General features: G+C 36.3%; 1 protein-coding gene across 1 annotated transcript in view; it reads right to left on the bottom strand.

Moving 5' to 3' along the window:
* The window catches only part of ZNF704 (zinc finger protein 704), a 238,576-nt gene that overhangs the window by 172,596 nt on the left and 46,655 nt on the right, over positions 1–19,325 (bottom strand). Inside the window, exon 2 of the mRNA XM_027064328.2 lies at positions 11,047–11,288. Within this exon, the coding sequence (XP_026920129.1) occupies positions 11,047–11,288 (242 nt within the window). The remainder of the gene's footprint in view (positions 1–11,046; positions 11,289–19,325) is intronic.

Below are 19,325 nucleotides of genomic sequence, written 5' to 3'. Positions count from 1 at the left end.
AGTAAAAGGCATCTAGACTGAAAAGGAAGAAGTAAAGCTACCTATATTTACAGATGACATAATCTTCTACATGTAAAATCCTAAGGAAGCCACAAAAACTGTTCAAACTAAAAGGGAGATTCAAAACTAATTCAGGGAGGTTGCAGGATACAAGATCAATATACAAAAATCAGTTTTATTTCTATTCACTAGCAATGAGCAATCTGAAAATAAAATTAAGAAAATTATTTCATTCACAATAGCAACAAAAACAAATATGTAAGAATAAATTTTAAAAAAGAAGTACAAAATTTGTACTCTGGGACTATAAACCACTGTTGAAAAAATGAAAGACCTTAGTAAGTAGAAGGAAACCCTGTGATCATGAATTAGATGCCTTTATCTTATTAAAATGGGAATACTTCCCAAATTTATCTATAGATTCAACGCAATTTCTGTCAAAATTGCAGCTGATTTTTACGGAAAATTGACAAGCTGATTCTAAAATTCATATGAAAATGCAAGGGACCTAGAAACAGTCCTGAAAGAGAGCAAATTTTGAGGATCACAATTCCTGATTTAAAATTTTTTTAATGTTTGTATTTATTTTTGACACAGAGCTAGACAGAGCATTGACTGGGGGAGGGGCAGAGAGAGAGGGAGACACAGAATCTGAAGCAGGCGCCAGGCTCCGAGCTGTCAGCACAGAGCCTGACGCAGGGGCTCAAAACTCTCAACCAGGAGATCATGACCTGAGCCGAAGTCAGACGCTCATCTGACTGAGCCACCCAGGCGCCCCTTACAATTCCTGATTTTAAAACTTACCACAAAGTTACAGTGATCCATACACTGTGGTGCTGGCATGAAGACAGACATATAAATCAGTGAAAATGAGAGTCCAGAAATCAGCATCTACTACTATGGTCAACTGATTTTCACCAAAGGTGCCAAGACAATTCAGTGAGGAATGAGTAGTCTTTTCAACAAATGGTCCTAATCAACCAGATATCCATATGCAAAAGAATGAATTTGGACCTCTAATACCATACACAAAAATCTACTCCAAATGGATTATAATCCTAACATAAGAGTTAAAAGTACAAAACACTTTAGAAGAAAAAAATAGTCTTCAGTCTTCATGACCTCGGACCAGACAATGGATTTTTAGATATATCTCCAAAAAACAGAAGCAACTAAAGGAAAAAACAGAGATACTGAATCTCATCAAAGTTAAAAACCTTTGTGTATCAAAGGATGCTATCGAGAAAGTAAAAGACAATCCACAGAATGAGAGAAAATATTTGAAAATCATGTATCTGATAACATTCTTGTTTTCAGAATATATAAAGAAACCTTACAACTCAATGATAGAAAGACGAAGTAAAAAATATGGGCAGTATATCTGAATAGACATTTTTCCAAAGCAAATCTCTAAATAGCTAACAAGAAAAGAAGTTCAATATCATTAGCCATTAATGCAAATCAAAACTACAATGAGGTATCACTTCACACCCACTAAAATGACTATAGTAAAAAAGACAGATAATAACAAGTGTTGGTGAGAATATGAAGAAATTAGAACACTCATATATTTCTAGAGGAAATGCAAAATAGTGGAATTCCTTTGAAAAACACTTTGGAAGTTTCTCAAATACTTAAATATGGAGTTACCATATGATCCAGCTATTTTACTCCTAGATATTATACCTAAGAAAACTAAAAACGTATGTCCACTCAAAAACTTGAACATACATATTCATATAGCATTATTCATAATAGCCAAAAAATGGAAACAGTCCAAATATCTATCAATGCATGGGTAGATAAATAAATGTGATATATCCATGAAATGAAGTATTATTTGGCAATAAAAATGAATGAAGCACCGATAATTCTAAAACATGAATGTTACAGACTAAATGTGCCATCCCCCAACTTATATGTTGAAATATTATTCCCAGTGTGATAGAATTATGAGGTGGGGCCCCTGGGAGGTAATTATGATCATCTCTGAGGTCATAGGAATAGAGCCTTCGTGAAGGGGATCAGTGCCCTTACAAGAGTAGTAAGAGTTTGTTTCCATTGCTCTAGTCTCTGCTACTTGAGAATACAACATGAAGTCAGCAATCTGCAACTCAGAAGAGGGCCCTCACCAGAACCTAACTATAATCTCAGGCTTCTACTCTCTAGAACTGTTAAAAATAAATTTCTGTTGTTTATAAGCCACCCAGTTTATGGCACTTTTTATTTTATTAAAAAAATTTTTTTAATGTTTATTTATTTTTGAGAGAAACAGAACAGAGCATGAGTGGGGGAGGCACAGAGAGAGAGAGAGGGAAACACAGAATCAGAAATGGGCTCCAGGCTCTGAGCTGTCAGCACAGAGCCCAATGTGGGGCTTGAACCCACAAACTGTGAGATCATGTACTGAGCTGAAGTCTGATGCTTAACTGACTGAGCCACTCAGGCGTCCCTATGGTACTTTTTAATAGCAGCCTAACAGCTAAGACAGTTATTGAACCTTGAAAACATGCTAAGTGAAAGGAGCCAGACACAAAAGGTCACATATTGTATGATTCCATTTATTTGAAATGTCCATAATAGCCAAATGTATAGAGACAGCAACAGCACAATAGGTTGGTGGTTGCGTAGGGTTCGGAGGCTGGGGAAGAATGGAGAGTGACTGCTCATGGGCAGGGGTTTTTTGGGGGTGGTGGTGGTGGTGGTGGTGGTGAAAATGCTCTCTAATTATGGTGATGGTTACACCGCTTTATGAATGTACTAGAAACATTTTAAATAGGTGAATTTTATCATATATGAATTATATCTCAATAAAACTACTTTAAAAAGGGATGACTAAAGAAAAATCAATAAATGTAATTTGGGGATTGTAACATTTAGAAAAATAAAATTTATAACAAAAATAGTGCAAAGAACAAAAGGGGAAATGGAAGAATACCATTGTAAGATTCCTGCACCAGATGTGAAGTGATATAATATTAAGATAGCTAAGGTGGCCATACTAATAACAGACAAAGTAGATTTCAGAATGAAGCATAATATCAAGGATAACTAGAGACATTTCATAATAATAAAGAGGTTGATTCCTCAAGGATACAAACCAATTCTAAAATTCATAAAGCAAAATCTGACAAACTGAGAAGAGAAAGAAGTAGACAAAATCAGTAATGAAGTAGACAAAAAAAATATCAGTAACGTACAGAACCAGTAGTCACAAGTAGACAAAAATATCAATAACTATGCAGAATTCATGAACAACATTATGAAAGAGAAAAAGCAGTAAAGCATATTTTAAAAAAGAAAAAAGGTGGCAAAACATTTTAAACATACAAATTTAAGTATAATGACTGTAATGAATCAAATATCCTATTTCAAAATATGCTATATATTTCTGTTTTCTGGATTGTTTTCACAACTATAAATAATAAGAAAAATGTATTGTGCCTCTTACTTTTTACAATAAAACCTAATTCTAATGTTCTAATTTTAAGAAGAAACAACCAAACAAAATTTGGGAGGTATACACAAAGAAGTGTGTAGAAAGAGTTATTGTTGCTAAAAGAGAAAAGTGTTAAATGCCAATAATAGAAAAGAATAAAGGTTTACAATTAATGATTGAAATTCTACTGTAAGAAGCTAGCAAAACAGGGAACTTAAAATATGCAGAAATAAGGAAATAACAAAGATGAAAAAAGAGACCAATGAAATAGAAAATGGACAAAAAACAGAGAAAATCAATATATACAAAGGTTGCTCTTGGAGAAGAGCCATAAAATTGATAAGCTGCTAGTTAGATTGGTTAAAAAAAGGAAGACGACACACTGACCAGTATCAGAAATGAGAGAGGGAACACTACTACAGAATCTACAAATATTAGAAAAAATAAGGCGTTATTATGAACTATATGTTAATAAATTTGACACTTAATGAATAAATTTATTGAAATCACAGATTATAAAACTCACTAAATAAGAAACATAAAAGATAAACAGCATTGTATCAATGTTAAAAATTGAATCTGTAATTAAAAACACTTCCATAAAGAAAACTCCAGGTCAAGATGGCTTCACTGGTGTACCTATCCTTTTAAGGCAGAGTAATCCCAGTCCTAAAACAAACCCAGAAAATAGAGGAGGAGAAAGGGACACTTCCTAATGCATTTTATGAGGCTATCATAAATTTATATTAAAATCAGACAAAGAAATCGAAATAAATAAAATGATAGGTCAATGGATGAAAATGAATGAGTCTTAACAGAATTTTAACAAAAATGGATCCTTCAGTATGTAAGGGGGTTTTACCTCAGGAACACAAAGTTGATTCGATGGTCCAAGACCAATCAATGTAATCCAACATATAATAATTTTTAAAACTATGCTCATGCAGATGGATGTAAACATTTTTAAACTATATTCAGCATCTATTGATGACAAAAACTCAGCAAATAAGAGTACTTTCTTACTTTCATAAAAAAATTAAATATACTGACAATATCCTGGGTTGGTGAACACATAAAGCCACTACAACTCTCATACCTTACTGGTGGGAATATAAAATGGTGCAACTACTTTGAAAAAGTATTTCAATTTCTTAAAAAGTTTATTATACAATGGCCATATGACCTATGAAGTCAACTCTTGGGTATTTAAAAGTGAAAACTTACTCCACACAGGGGCATACATGGATATTTATGGCAGCTTTATTCCTAATAACCCCAAACTGTACACAGCCCAAATGTCTATCAGAGGCGAATGCATAACCAGATTATCATATAATCATAAAATAGAATACTATTTGGCAATAAAAAGTAACATACTACTGACAAATGCAAAAGAAAAATACAGATCTTAAAAAAAAACCATGCTGAGCTAATGAAGATACCTGAAAATATACCATGCATGATTCCATTTATATGAATTCTAGAAAAGACAAAACTAATCCACAAGACAGAAAATAGAATATTGGCTGCCTAGTGCCGAAGGTGAGAGGAGAGGTGGAGTGGGAAGAGGCGCAATGAAACTTTTTTGTGGGGATGAGTATGTTCTATATCTTGATTATGGCATTAATTACATGGGTACATATATTTGTTACAACTCATTAAAGTGTATATTTAAAGTGGGTACATTTTCTTACACATGAATTACATCTCAATAAACTTGATTTAGAGACAAACTTAATAAATAACCACAAGTTGAATAGTTACGGAAAAAGCAATGATAGTGTCTCTCCCTGAGAGGCATAGATGATAACTAGTCATGTTATTAGGCATGTCTTAACTTCATTACTGAATGTGAATAATTATTCTAGTCAAAGTAAATTTATAAGGCAAGACATAGATGTAGTCATCAGCAATAACAACCTATATTAATTTTCCTAGAGGGGCTGTTAACAAATCACCATAAACTGGATGGCTTAAAACAATAGAATTCTATTGTCTCACAATTTTGGAGGCAAGAAGCTGAAATCAAGGTGTCAGAAAGCCGTATTTTCTTAGTCCTTTTGTGCTGCTATAACAAAATACCATAGATCATGGAGCTTAGAAACAACAGAGATTTATTTTTCACCGTTTTGGAGGCTGGAAGTCTGAGATCAGGGTGCCACATGGTCAGCTGAGGTGGCATACTTCTTGTATCCTCAACGTGGTAGAAGGGGCAAGGGAGCTCTCTGGGCCTTTTTTTATAAGGGCACTAATCACATGCATGACAGCTCCACCCTCATGGCATAATCAGCATGCAAAGGTCTTACTTCCTCACACCATCACATTGGGGATTAGGTTTCAACAAATGAATTTTGAGGGGGACATATTCAGACATAGCACTTTTTCTGAAGGCTCTGGGGGAGAATCTGTTCCATGCCTGTTTCTTAGCTTCTGGTGTTCTTTGGCTCATAGACCAATCAATCCAATCTCTGCCTCCATTGGTTTTCCTCCTTGTCTTTTGTCTCTCTCTTTTTTTCTTATATGGATACCAGTCATATTGGGTTACCACCTACCCTAATGACCTCGCCTTAATTTGGTTACATCTGCAAAGACCTTATTTGCAAATAAGCTCACATTCTCAGGTACTGGGGGATTAGGACTTTGACACATCTTTTGGGGAACACGATTCTATTCATGCGTGCCCCATCAGGCACACACAGACCAAAACCCTTTGTTTATTATCATCATTTGTACTACCTCACAATTTACAACTTCTCTATAATCTCTCAGTTCTTACATGATGATGCTACTGAGTGCCCAGCGCTTGCTTCTCCCAGTTTCTGTTTTGGTAAGTATCTACATGATTTACTACAAAATCAGCAGATTTTATAAAATTATTTACCTTAAAAGCAGTATATTTCAATTAATATACACCAAAGAATACTACACACAATCTTTAAAATATAGAGAACTACTAGAGCAGTCTTTAGGAACCATAGTAGAAGTCCACACAGTGGCATCCCCAGCAATGCCCTACAACAGGCAGAGCTAACACGAGTGGAAAGTTCTCCTCCAAAAGGGACTCTCCTGAGTCCTTCATGTTCTCTCTTCTAATACTCACAGATTTGCCCACCATGCCTAGTTACCCTTTGGGTCAGTTGAAACACTCACTTTCTGGACTGTGAAAGAATGTGGTGTTAGCAACTACATTCAAGCAAGTCAACTCATAAGAAGTCTCATGTTACTCCCAACAGCTTGGCACACACTCCAAGAACTGAAAAATTCCTTCCAACTACTTTTATGCCTCATATCCCGGGCTAATCTGTAAATTTCCTACACTGTATTTCAAATCTTTCTTTCTTTCTTCCCAGATTTCTACCACTAATCTGGGCATGAATCAGTTATTATCTGGCCCAGGTTCATCATCTTTTTTTTGAAAAACAGGCTAAAATCACTGTCTTAGTTAATGAGTTGCTGAGCTCTGCACACAGGAAACCACTGACTAGCATTTGTTTTACTTACTGACCTTCAGTCTCTTATTCATTTCTTGAGCCAAACCACAGTATTGGAATTCCTTTCTGGAGGGACTCTTCACTCACACCCCTGTCTCTATAAATACTCTGAAAGTTCATTTTCCTCAACTCTCCATAGAGATCAAGACAGCTAGCATTTTTCCCCAGAGATTAAAAAAATACTTAAGATGACATATCTATAATTAGTAACTCTTCATTCTCCATTCACAATCTCTTTCAGAGGGGGTTGTCATCTTTTATAACCAGACATCGCTAAGTGAAGAAGTGATGAAATCTTCAGAGACAGACACATTGTTTAGAGACTGTTGTCCCCACTGTTATCACTGATGCTCCTGGTAACCCCCAACCCAAATCCTGCTCCCCAATAATCCTTAAAAACTGCAAAGAATTTTCTTTTCTGTTGATGATAGATAGCTCTTTAGTTCCAAAGAAACGCTGCACATTCACGTGCTCTCTGACACACTCTTGCTCTGTTTAGTTTCTCTACTGAAGAACTTGGAATACTCAACGCTATGATGCACTCACCTCCATCCCCACGCCCCCCCAAAAGAAAAGGCTGCTTCTTCCTAAGATCAATCAAGCAATGTCCCACAGGTAAGCGCACTCCACTGCATTCATATAATGCAGGACTCCTGACGATCTTGTAAGGCCGTCTAGCACACTTCCACCCAACCTTCCCTGGCTGTCTCACTCTCAGGGCTCAGCCCTGCACCACAGTATGACTTCCTTCCACAGTATCTCCCTCCTTCCATGCCTCTCGCCGCACCCCTTTTCTCCCACATGCATCTGTCCCAATAAAATGCTTGGATTTAATCCTGCCTTGGCATTTGTTTCTCAGATGACCCAGCCTAACACATCGGGATTAGTAACTCATTTAAATTTATATTTTCCTGAAACTAGCAACTTTCAAATGGGTCCTCAGAAAATGGGTAAACAAACATGGATTTTGTAGAGTAGATCTCAGAGTTCCTCCTTCTCAATTCCATTCATCCTCATCTTGAAAAAGATACTAACAACAACAAAAAACTAGGCTTTTGAATAGTTGTATCAAATTAATAACTTCCGTAATATTGAGAGATTCTCCTTTATGTACAAATTCGTTCAGTTCTAAAAAGAAGGGAGCAAATTAGGAACCGTTACTTGATATTAGCTACTTAGGTGGCTGTTTCCATGATTCAACTGTAAGCTCGTACAGGGTTGGCATCCCATTTCATTCCAATTTTCTTTTACTGAGTGCTGCGTTTGTAGCAGGTACTCCATAAATAAGCTACTGAATGGAAGCAGGAAATGCTCCATCACAATGAGATATAAAGATGGGGAGGGTAGTTCCCAGATTCTTCCAGGGATATGAAAAAGCAAAAATATATCTATTATCTTCATTATATAAACCACAGAAAATAAACATCAAGTACCATTTTAGAAAATATAGAAAGCAAAGGTCAACAAAGATCCTTTTGCCTATTGTGGGAATAAGCAAAGGACAGAGTGAGAAAGATTATAAAGAATTGATTTTAAACTGCCAAGAAACTCTTTAACAGTGATACTCTATTGGTCAAAAATGCCTTTATAAGAACTGGCCAAAACAACATCTGGATTTAGGAGAATACGTTTCAATAATCAGGTGGATAGAGCTACGTATTTTATTTATATATACATATATATATATATATATATATATATATACACATACATACACACACACACATATATTATGTAAGATATAGCTTTCCTTATACCAAAAAACTTCACAGTACTGTAGACTCACTCAAAATTCATTATCTATACACTGCCAATAGACAGATTACATTTTGCTTTTATAAACAAAAAGAAAAGTCGCATATCTTCCTACCGTGTCAAGAAAAGGAGTTTTCAAAACAAAACACCGATTTACTTAGATGATAGTGGAAAGTCGACGTTTACAAAATAATTCCATAACAGTACATGGAAATAGAACCAAAAGAATTGAGAGTTTGATAGTTAAACCCCACAATTTTCTGATTCCTTCATCATCATCAAGAAAAAGGGCAATTTATTTCACCAACTGTTGGCATATTTGTGATGATTAAATACTATAGCAATGAAAACAAGTATATTAGAGGAAATCTCGAACAATGAAGCTTTAACTAGTATTTCCCAAAATAGATGAATATGTCTGAATTATATCTTGTCATTGGGGAATTTCTGCTGTACATTAATGGATTCAAAATCTAATTAACTTTCCTATACTGCTTAAGAACCCTACAATAACACTGGCTTGACTCGTAACTTTTAAGTACAGTTAGTGAATTGGAGAAAATGGAAAAAATATTCCACATGCCAGAGTCAGGAAAGGCAGAAAACATTTTACTTCCTTTCCTTTTCATTATTTTCCCCAGAAACTATTGCAATGGGGTGAAATTAAAGAATAAAGATATATCTAAAACAATCTATGGTAATTTAAAATGGTTAATTCCAGGTCTTTTAACATATAAAGTGCTCTAATGGAATTTTTAGCTGCAGTAAATCCTGTGGAAATACAAGTCATCACTGACGATCTGACATTGGGAAGTCTAATTTTTTGCACGACAAGCTCAGAAAGAAAATAAAACCATAGCTCTTCACATTTCAACTTAACGTGTCACTTGTCCTATGAGTCAACCAAATAACAGCTATGAACTGAGGTACCTACCAGTTTTAGGGCATGATAAAACATTTCATAACAAACCCCCAGTTAAAGGAATTAATCTTAAAGAATTTAACATGTGCTTTGTATGAAAAAATTAGAAAAGCAAATAATTCCAAGTGGTTAAACAGAAGCCATGAACAAATGAAAATTTTCAACAAAGGTTAAGGAAAACAAAGAGAACTATAATTTTAGAAAGTATGACAAATTTGGTAGTAGAATAGAAAAATACACAATTTCCTAGAGGAGGTACTTTTGATTTAATATAGAAAGCAATGAAATTCTACTTATAAAAAGTAAATAGGCAAAAAAGAAACATTTATTCCTTTTCCAAGGATACTATATTCCGAGTTGAAACCATTCAAACAAAATAGAGGACTCCTCAAAAATCTGCTTATAATTCTCCATTCACAATCTCTTTTGGAGGGGGCTGTCATTTTTTATAACCAGACATCACTAAGTGAAGAAATGATGAAAGCTTCAGAGACAGATATGTCGTTTAGAGACTGCTGGGTTTTGGTAACAAAATATGGTTTACATATTAAAAATAAGCACGTTTTTATGCTACAGAATTTTCTTTCTTTCATCCAACAAATATTTATGGAGCCCCTAGTACATTACTAAGCATTATTTTAGTGCTATTGATACAGCATGAACAAGATGGTCCAAAATCCTGGCCAACGTGTAACTTATTTTCTAGGTGAAATAAATGACAAGCAAGAAAATAAGTAAAAGGTCTACTATGCTCCATTTTACTACTGTTCCACGTCATTCTGCCATAATGTTGTGCTTTGATTGAATGCTACTGGATAAAATTACAATGTGATAAAAGTCTTTTGATACTTCAAATAAACCCTCTTGGCCCAGTTCTAAGGTAGATCTGTCTTAAAAGGATTACCAATGCTATAAACCAGGGATCATCAAACTTTTTCTGTGATGAGTCACATGTAACATTTTAGGCTTTGCAGGCCACCTGTGATCGATGTCACATATTCTTCATTTTTTTAAAAAACCCTTTACAAATGGAAAACCACTCGTACCTCACAGGCTATACACAAACATGCCAGGAGCTGAATCTGGCCTGCAGTCATAGCTCTCCAACCTCTGCCCAAAAGATGTGAGTATCCCTGCTTTTAAGTGGTTACGCTCAGTACTACATTTCACGTTTCTTTTTTGACATTTACTCTCTTGTTTTTTATTATTCATTTTCCAGAATCGAATAAAACATTCTTTTCTACAGCGACAATACTCGCAACTAGCGCAGTCATGAAGTCAGTTCCGAAGAGCAGGGCCACCTGCTCTACTTCACACAAGCAACGGAAAAATGTTCTTGGCAGAAAGCCCCTCCTAAGTCTATATACTCTGAAGAAATATGGTAGAGATTGTACACACTCTCCACAGGCAAACACATAGAAAGGCTAATGTTCCCTTACCTTGCTGGAGGAACATCAATATTGGAAGAAACAACTTTTCGTTTTTGCTCAAGGAGACAGATGGAGCGCGTGTTTTCTTTTTCATGGTCAAGGACTCGGTTGGCTTTTTTGGTGTCTGCCGTTTTCACATCTTCCTCCATGGCCAATGGAAACAAGTGTTGATGAGACATTTTTTTATTAGAGTCACGTTTTAAGTCCTCTGGTTGAAATGTGAAGGTCATTTCCCGCTTGATGCTTCCCACCTGTGAAATGGAACACAAAACTTCTTACCCACACGGAACAGCAGCTTGGCACAACTACATGCAGATGACCCTGAGAAGAGACTACAGACCAGAGCCCTCCTTGTTCATCTTGAAGATTTTATAGGTTGAATGAGAAATATGTAACATGGAAATAAAATAGCTGACATTACAGAGTAATATGCAATTGATACATCACACATCATAATGCAAACAAGAAACACCACAAATGTAAGAGGAGCCTTTCAGGCACATAAAAATGTCGAAGACTTGAAAGCATAATACTTCTATGATAAATCTAAAAATTTAAAACATCACTGTTTTCTCTTCTACAACACAGAAAGCTCAAGTAAGTAAATAAATTCTTAAATATTTCACACTGACTATATGGCATAGAAGGGTGCAATGAAACACAAAATGAGCCTTATCTCTGAATATGAATACTGATCTTAAGCATACTCTAGTTCGTGAAGAACTATTTTTTATCTTTTATCTAAAGCAGTTAAGATCTTAGTGAAATCCCTCGTTAGTATGATGATAAAAAAGTCATTAATTTTTCTTATCATTTTTGACTAAATACAACAGTGAGTAAGGTTTAAGACAAATAGAAAAATTATGCCTCAGGGCACTGAATCTGGCTATTTCAGAATTTGTCATGACTGAGAACAAAGACTGAAGTTAAAGAAAGGTTTCTGTAAAGGTGGTGGGTGTTATAAATGAGGTCTGGAGTGAACTTCTTTTAAAAAATTTTTTTTTTAACGTTTATTTATTTTGAGACAGAGAGAGACAGAGCATGAATGGGGGAGGGGCAGAGAGAGAGAGACACAGAATCGGAAGCAGGCTCCAGGCTCTGAGCCATCAGCCCAGAGCCCGACGCGGGGCTCGGACTTACGGACTGCGAGATCGACCTGAGCTGAAGTCGGACACTTAACCGACCGAGCCATCCAGGCGCCCCTGGAGTGAACTTCTTAAAGTCATGAGTGTACAAGGAAGAGCCTCACTGACCGGTGGAGTGTTTCAAAATATGCACACCTCTAAGCCATTTCACAGGCCCACTTGACAGCTCATGCCTCTTGTGGACTTAGTTTGTCAAATCAATAAATCTTCATTTCCCCACTTAAATAGAAGATATGCTTGTTCCTTTCTGTTTAATTTCAGGTAGGAGGAAAAGTATAACAAATTGGTCAAATAGATTTATTATTAACAGAGGCTAACACCACAAACAAGGCATTTTCAGAATAAAATCAGAATATGTGTTCAATAATAGCAGAGACTGCCAACGTATGATGTTAAAGACTAGAAATTCTCAGACTAAAGGGAAACTCTGAGATATGCATGTTAGAGTCACAGTACCTGCTCACATAGGAGAATTTCCAGAACCCAGGGATGACTTATGCCTTGGAATCCAGTTAGCTGGAATGTAATCTTTCATATGAACATAGAGCTCTCAACTGAGCTCTTTTCTTCTTTCCTTGGCCTTCACTTCTCAGGGCAAAAAGATCTTTTTCTCATGGTGCTCCTGTCAGACCTACCTCTAGGAAAACAGTCAGCCACTTTTGGTCTACTCATTAAAAACTTCCAATATTTCTTAAAATGAATGCTTTTTTAAAAAAATTTTTTTAGCATTTTTATTTATTTTTGAGAGAGACACAGCATGAGTAGGGGAGGGGCACAGAGAGAGGGAGACACAGAATCTGAAGCAGGCTCCAGGCTCTGAGCTGTCAGCACAGAGCCCAATGCGGGGCTCGAACCTCCAAACCGTGAGATCATGACCTGAACCAAAGTCAGATGCTTAACCAGCTGAGCCACCCAGGCACCCCTTAAAATGAATGCTTTTAAGAGCTGTTTTAATAACATCAATACACAATAAAAAAAAAAATATTTCAAACTTCAAGAAATGCAATGAATGTTCAATAAACATGTAGCTTGGAAAATCAACAAATGTAATTACTAATACTGTAAATACCCACCATGAGTCACTTTCTAAAATTCTTTTTAAGTTTATTTATTTATTTTGAGAGAGACAGAGACAGTGTGAGTTGGGGAGGGGGAGAGGGAGAGAGGGAGAGAGAGAGAATCCCAAGCAGGCTCTGCAGTGTCAATGCAGAACCTGACACAGGGCTTGAACTCACAAAACTGTGAGATCATGACCTGAAGCGAAATCAAGATGCTTAACTGACTGAACCACCCAGGCGCCCCACCATGAGTCACTTTCTATGCAACTTTTTCTGCCTGAAGGTAGGAGAGAGAGGTGCTTTTTCACTCCCATAGCACTTCATTCCAAACCTGCGTTCCAAAAGGGATACACTAAACTCCAGGCACAGAAGATGAAAACAAAGGCCTGGTTTCGATGATTATAAATAGTTTCTCCCTAAGTGTCAAGTATTACATTAATTAAATATTTAAGTAGTCATTAGTATTAAGTTGTAGCAATAATTGACATCTATACCTCCCTTGGGGCAAATGTACTGGTTAAATGAATTCAATCCAAAGATAGATAGGGTTAGTGGAGAACATTAGAGGAAGCTCAGCTTTTAGTTTCAAAATTTTAGGGGAAAAAAACCCCAGCATTCTAAAGCAAATTAATAGAAAGTAGAATAGATTTCCTATGGAAATTATATTATAATTATATATCATGCAGGTAGCCAAGGCTTCATAAAAATATAGTAACATTCAACAGTGTAAGCTATAAATCTTCCACAATACATCCTAAACAAGAAACTACTCTGTCAATAGTAATCAGGGAATTTTAGCAATGTAATGGATGTCAAAGACTAGTGAGCCTAGACTCCTTGTTTTAAAAGTAGACTTAAAAAGGAGTTAGAGGGGCACCTGGGTGGCTCAGTCAGTTAAGCGTCTGACTCTTAATTTCTGTTCAGGTCATGATCTCACAGTTTATAAGGTCGAGCCCCTCATGGGGCTCTGTGCTGACAGCGTGGAGTCTGCTGGGGATTCTCTCTCTTCCCCTCTCTCTCCCTCTGTCCCTCCCTGCTTGTACTCAGTCTCTCTCTAAAAATAAATAAACAAACATTTGGGGGGAAAAAGGAGTTAGAAATGGGCCAAAGAGAACAAAAAATGTCGTGATGAGTAAGAAATTTCTGATACTTGGAGTCATGAGTTCCACTGTGGGTAAAGCTGGTGGAAGGAGTGGATGACAGGTGTAGACCTTCATTGTTATCACTATTACTATATTACTATTACTGTATTACCTTTAACATTCTTTTATTCATACCAGGTAGTATACAAAATTTTTTTCCTGAATTTATTTATTTAATTAATCTCTACACCCAACATAGGGCTCAAACTCATGACCCCAAGATCAAGAATCGCATGTTCTTCCAACCAAGCCAGTCAGGCACCCCTAAAAACATTTTTTAAAAAGAGAGTTCACAGGAGACTAGAGAGTGGGAAGAGCACATGAAGTCAAACCTTGAGAAGCTGGGCTCTGAAGTGGCTCAGAGAAATGGGGTGGTGGCTGGAGAGGATGCTGGACAAGGGAGAATGTTCGAAGACAAGAGGTAACAGAGCATGTTTGAATGCTGAGGCAGAATGGAGGGAAAGGGATGAGTAAGGGCCAGCGGTAGCAGTAGAAGGGGACAGGACTGATATCCAGTTGTTGCACCCCTCGCAGATTAGCAGAAGAACACAGCAAAAGGAGCATCGGGACCGTGATTAGATTTGGGCCCTTACTACTTTAGCAGAACAAAGCAGCTAGAGGAAGATATGGTCGCATTTATATGAGATTTGCAGAAAAGGCAAATCAATAAAGACAGGAAATAGACCAGTGACTGCTTAGGGCTGGGAGTAGGAGCTAGAACTGAAAGCAAATGGGCCCCAGAGAACTTTTTATGGCGGCAGAAGTGTTCCAGAACTAGACTATAGTGATATTTGTATAATGCTGTAAATTTATTAAAAATAATTGAACCATATTCTTACAATGAGATGAATGTTATGGTATATAGATCATACCTCAATAGAACTGTTGAAAAAAAGAAAGAAGGAACAAAACCAGGAGTAACTGGTATGGAAAACGTATTCACAAAAACACTTAGACCAGATATTGGGTAACTGTGCTTGTAAAAGAGGTATCCATAAAGTCTATTAGTTTGTTTGCTAAAAAATAAGTTATGCTATGGCAATCGAGGCCACTGCAAGTAATTGTATGGTTATATCCTGCATATTGGTAAGATGAGACTAAAATCCCTCTCCCACTCAAGACGTGTCCTGGTTTTTCCACCCATGGAAGAGGGACACTTTTCTAATTTTTCCACCTGAGGAGGAGTTTTTGTACTTTATCTGTCCAAAGAGGGCACTCTTATTTATTTTTCCCCCACTTTGCACAATGTCGTGGTGACAAAAGGAAACTCTTCTGATGATCGATGGGGCCTGGGCCAAATTAGCTTCCTTCCTGGAAGCAGATATCAATTAATTATGTGACTCATATGAGCTGATAGTTTTGATAATAAAAAAGTTGAGGCTATTGGAAGAATCACTCTATGCTACAGCTCAGAAGGGGGCAAAGGGTTCAACAATGGAAGACAGCCAGAAAACCAACGAACACAATCTAGAAGTCCTGTGGGATAAACAATGAAGAAAAACAGCAAGACCGTTAACTAGTAATTTCTAGGAGAAAATACAAGGCTAAGGTTTAGGAATAATCTTAGTCTAGGTTAAAAAAAAAAAGTGTCCCCTGCCCAGGGAGGGATTAATCTGATTATCTCACACTGATAAGACTGTAAATTAGAAGGCAGTAGCATTTTCTGGTTGTCACATTTCAAGATGGACACTGACAAAGTGGAACAAACACAGCAGAATGATCAGCATGGCAAAGGATATGACTGGGAGGAACTGGGAATATTTTGTTTAGAAAACAGAGGGTTATGCCCCACACAGCTGCTCTCACATGAATGGAGAGCTCTCCTGAAGAAGAGGAATTTGAGTTATGTGTTCCTCTAGAAACAGGATCAATGGTGTCCACTTCTGCTTCCCGCTAACTCCTTTCTGACTTTATGGTTTACTCTCTCTTCCTCTTTTCTTCTTCTTACTCTTCTGCCACATTGTAAATGAAGCCACTTGTATCTATAAGAAATTCCTCCTATTTATTTTTCAGTTAACTGTGTTTTCATGGAGTCATAAACTGTTAAGTAGGTAGATTCTTGGAACCTACCTAGTCTCACTTAAACATTTTATTTTTCACTGTTTCACTATAGTTTAAATGTACTTTTCATGTTTAAAAATGTTTAAGGGGCTCCTGGGTGGCTCAGTTGGTTAAGTAGCTGACTCTTGATTTCAGTTCAGGTCATGATCTCACAGTTCATGAGGTCGAGCCCTGTGCTGGGCTGCACACTGACAGTGCAGAGCCTGCTTGGGATTTTCTCTCTCTCCCTCTCTCTCTCCCCTCCCACCCACTCATACTCTCTCTCTCTCTCTCAAAATAAATAAATAACTTAAAGAATGTTTATTACAAAATGTATTCCATCAACTGACAAATGGATAAAGAAAATGTGGCTTATATATACAATGGAATACTACTTGGCAATGAGAAAGAATGAAATCTGGCCATTTGTAGCAACGTGGATGGAACTGGAGCATGTTATGCTAAATGAAATAAGCCATACAGAGAAAGACAGATACCATATGTTTTCACTCTTATGTGGATCCTGAGAAACTTAACAGAAGACCAGGGGGGAGGGGAAGAGGGGAAAAAAAAAGTTACAGAGAGGGAGCGAGGCAAACCATAAGAGACTCTTAAATACTGAGAACAAACTGAGGGTTGATGGGGGGTGGACTCTTAAATACTGAGAACAAACTGAGGGTTGATGGGGGTGGGGGGAGAGGGGAAAGTGGGTGACGGGCATTGTGAAGGGCACCTGCTGGGATGAGCACTGGGTGTTGTGTGGAAACCAATTTGACAATAAATTATATAGAAAAATAAATTAATTAAAAAGATTAAAAAATTTAAAAATATATATGCTTGTTATTAAATTTTCAATAAGATGTATATAAAATAAAATGAGGAAAGCTTTCTATTCTATTCCTCCCCACTCTTTTCCCAGCCCTGCCCAGTCAGGTCCAACCCCCAGAAAGAAAAGCTTTTAACAATTTACTGCAAAACTTCAAATTACTTAAAAATACATAAATACCTGTTTAGAGTAACTAATGATGGTGATTATACTATATGTATTATTCTGCAACTTATTTGCTCACTTCACAATAAATCATGGGCAACCTTACATGTTAGTAGTAGAGCTGCTGACTTTTTAAAACATTGAAAACTATAACAGTCATGAGATCAGATTTTTTTTAACTGATCTCTTCTTGACAGACATTGAGGCTCTTTTCAATTTTTCATTATTAAAAATAATTCTACAATGAACATCCTTGTATATGTATGCGTACAGCTTTATGCACTTGTGCAAGCATTTTTTTTGCAGAAAAAATTCCTGGAGGTTAGAATTTCTGAATCAAACAACCAAAATTTTAGTCATGGGGGAACAAACTACAGAACACCCATACAATGGGCATACCATGACATCACCAAAAGAAGGTCATCAGGATATATCCATGATCTATTAAGAGGAAAACATTTGTCCACGATCTATAATGAGTTAACAGTCAAGTTGCAAACTAATATGTTAGGCATGATTGCACTGCATTTAAAAAACAGAGTAGTTTGCTAAATAAGCTTACACCTTAAGGAACAGAAGACTGAATGGGCCAAGAGGGTTTTTTTCTTATATAATTAGACACACCTATGGATGGACATCTGCATGCATACTTGTGCGCACGCACGCACACACATACAATTTTTAGGTGGTGTTATTATGGGACACTTTCATGTTTCTAAGGTTTTCAAATTAAAGTCAACTTAAAAGCTAAGATTTAGCAAAATTATGAGGAATAATGCCCTGTTAGTCGACATATAAGGAAACTGGGATTCTTAATTATTGTTGGAGAGAAGATACATGCTGTAGGAGGCCGACCTGGTGAAGGTAGCACATTTAGTTGTGCATCCCTTTGTGTTAGAAATTCTATGTCTAAGGGAAGAAAAAAGAAAAGCACACAAAGCTATTTGGCACAGAACTTGTTATAACATTTAAAAAATGGAAATTCCCTAAACATCCATCAAGAAATTTGGGGTTAAATATGCATAAGTAAAATATATGGCTAAAACTAAGACATATCTCTATATTTATTAAAATGGAAAGACATTTACTACATTAACTGAAAACAAAGAAAATCCAAATGAGTGTATGTAATATGATCTCAGGGAAGAGAGATGTGTATATATATAAAGAGAGAAAATTCTGAAAGGACATTCCAAAATGTTAAGAATGGTTTCTCTTGGGAGCAGATTTATAGGTCAATTTTTCTTTCTATCTTATTTGCCCATAGTTTGGTATTTAAAAACCTAAGAAGTTATTCTATGATGAAAAGATACATATCATTTTTATCTAATTGTTTCTCAAGTATCTGGCATTTATATAATGAATACTTTTCCTTCTACTAGCTTTCAATTATTAACATATATGCATATATTAAAGGGAAAATGAATTACTTAAAATAATGCATTCACATGCACTATTAGTTCCATTGATTATCAGCACCACTCAATCATATTGTACTACAATAACTACCAATGAATTCCTTCTCCCTACCCAACACAGAAGCCCTTCATACAGCATATCAGAGACACATGCATCATCCAGTGTAATTTCTTGCAAGGGAACAAAGCTTCAGTGTTCAATTATATGAGAATGCTACCAATTACTGAGTTAACTAACAAATAAAACTCAAAATTTTTATTGCAATGAACAGCTTTTGTTTTCCTAGAAAAAGATAAACAGCGTAACTATAAATATGATATACTTGGGAAAATTGCACTATTTTAAACAAGAAGTTAACAGTATCTATTTAAATCTTGAATTTCTCTAAATGGTGTCCTTTGTAGATTGGATGCCACTTTCTAAGATAGGGACAGAAGCTCATCAGTTTTTCTCAATACAAAAACATCTGGTTTTCATAGGAGGATTCTAACAG

The sequence above is a fragment of the Acinonyx jubatus genome, chromosome F2 (assembly GCF_027475565.1).
Source record: "Acinonyx jubatus isolate Ajub_Pintada_27869175 chromosome F2, VMU_Ajub_asm_v1.0, whole genome shotgun sequence".
In the NCBI taxonomy this organism is placed as follows: domain Eukaryota; kingdom Metazoa; phylum Chordata; class Mammalia; order Carnivora; family Felidae; genus Acinonyx; species Acinonyx jubatus.
The sequence above is the reverse complement of the archived record's forward strand: the minus strand, read 5'-3'. Positions and strand labels throughout refer to the sequence as shown.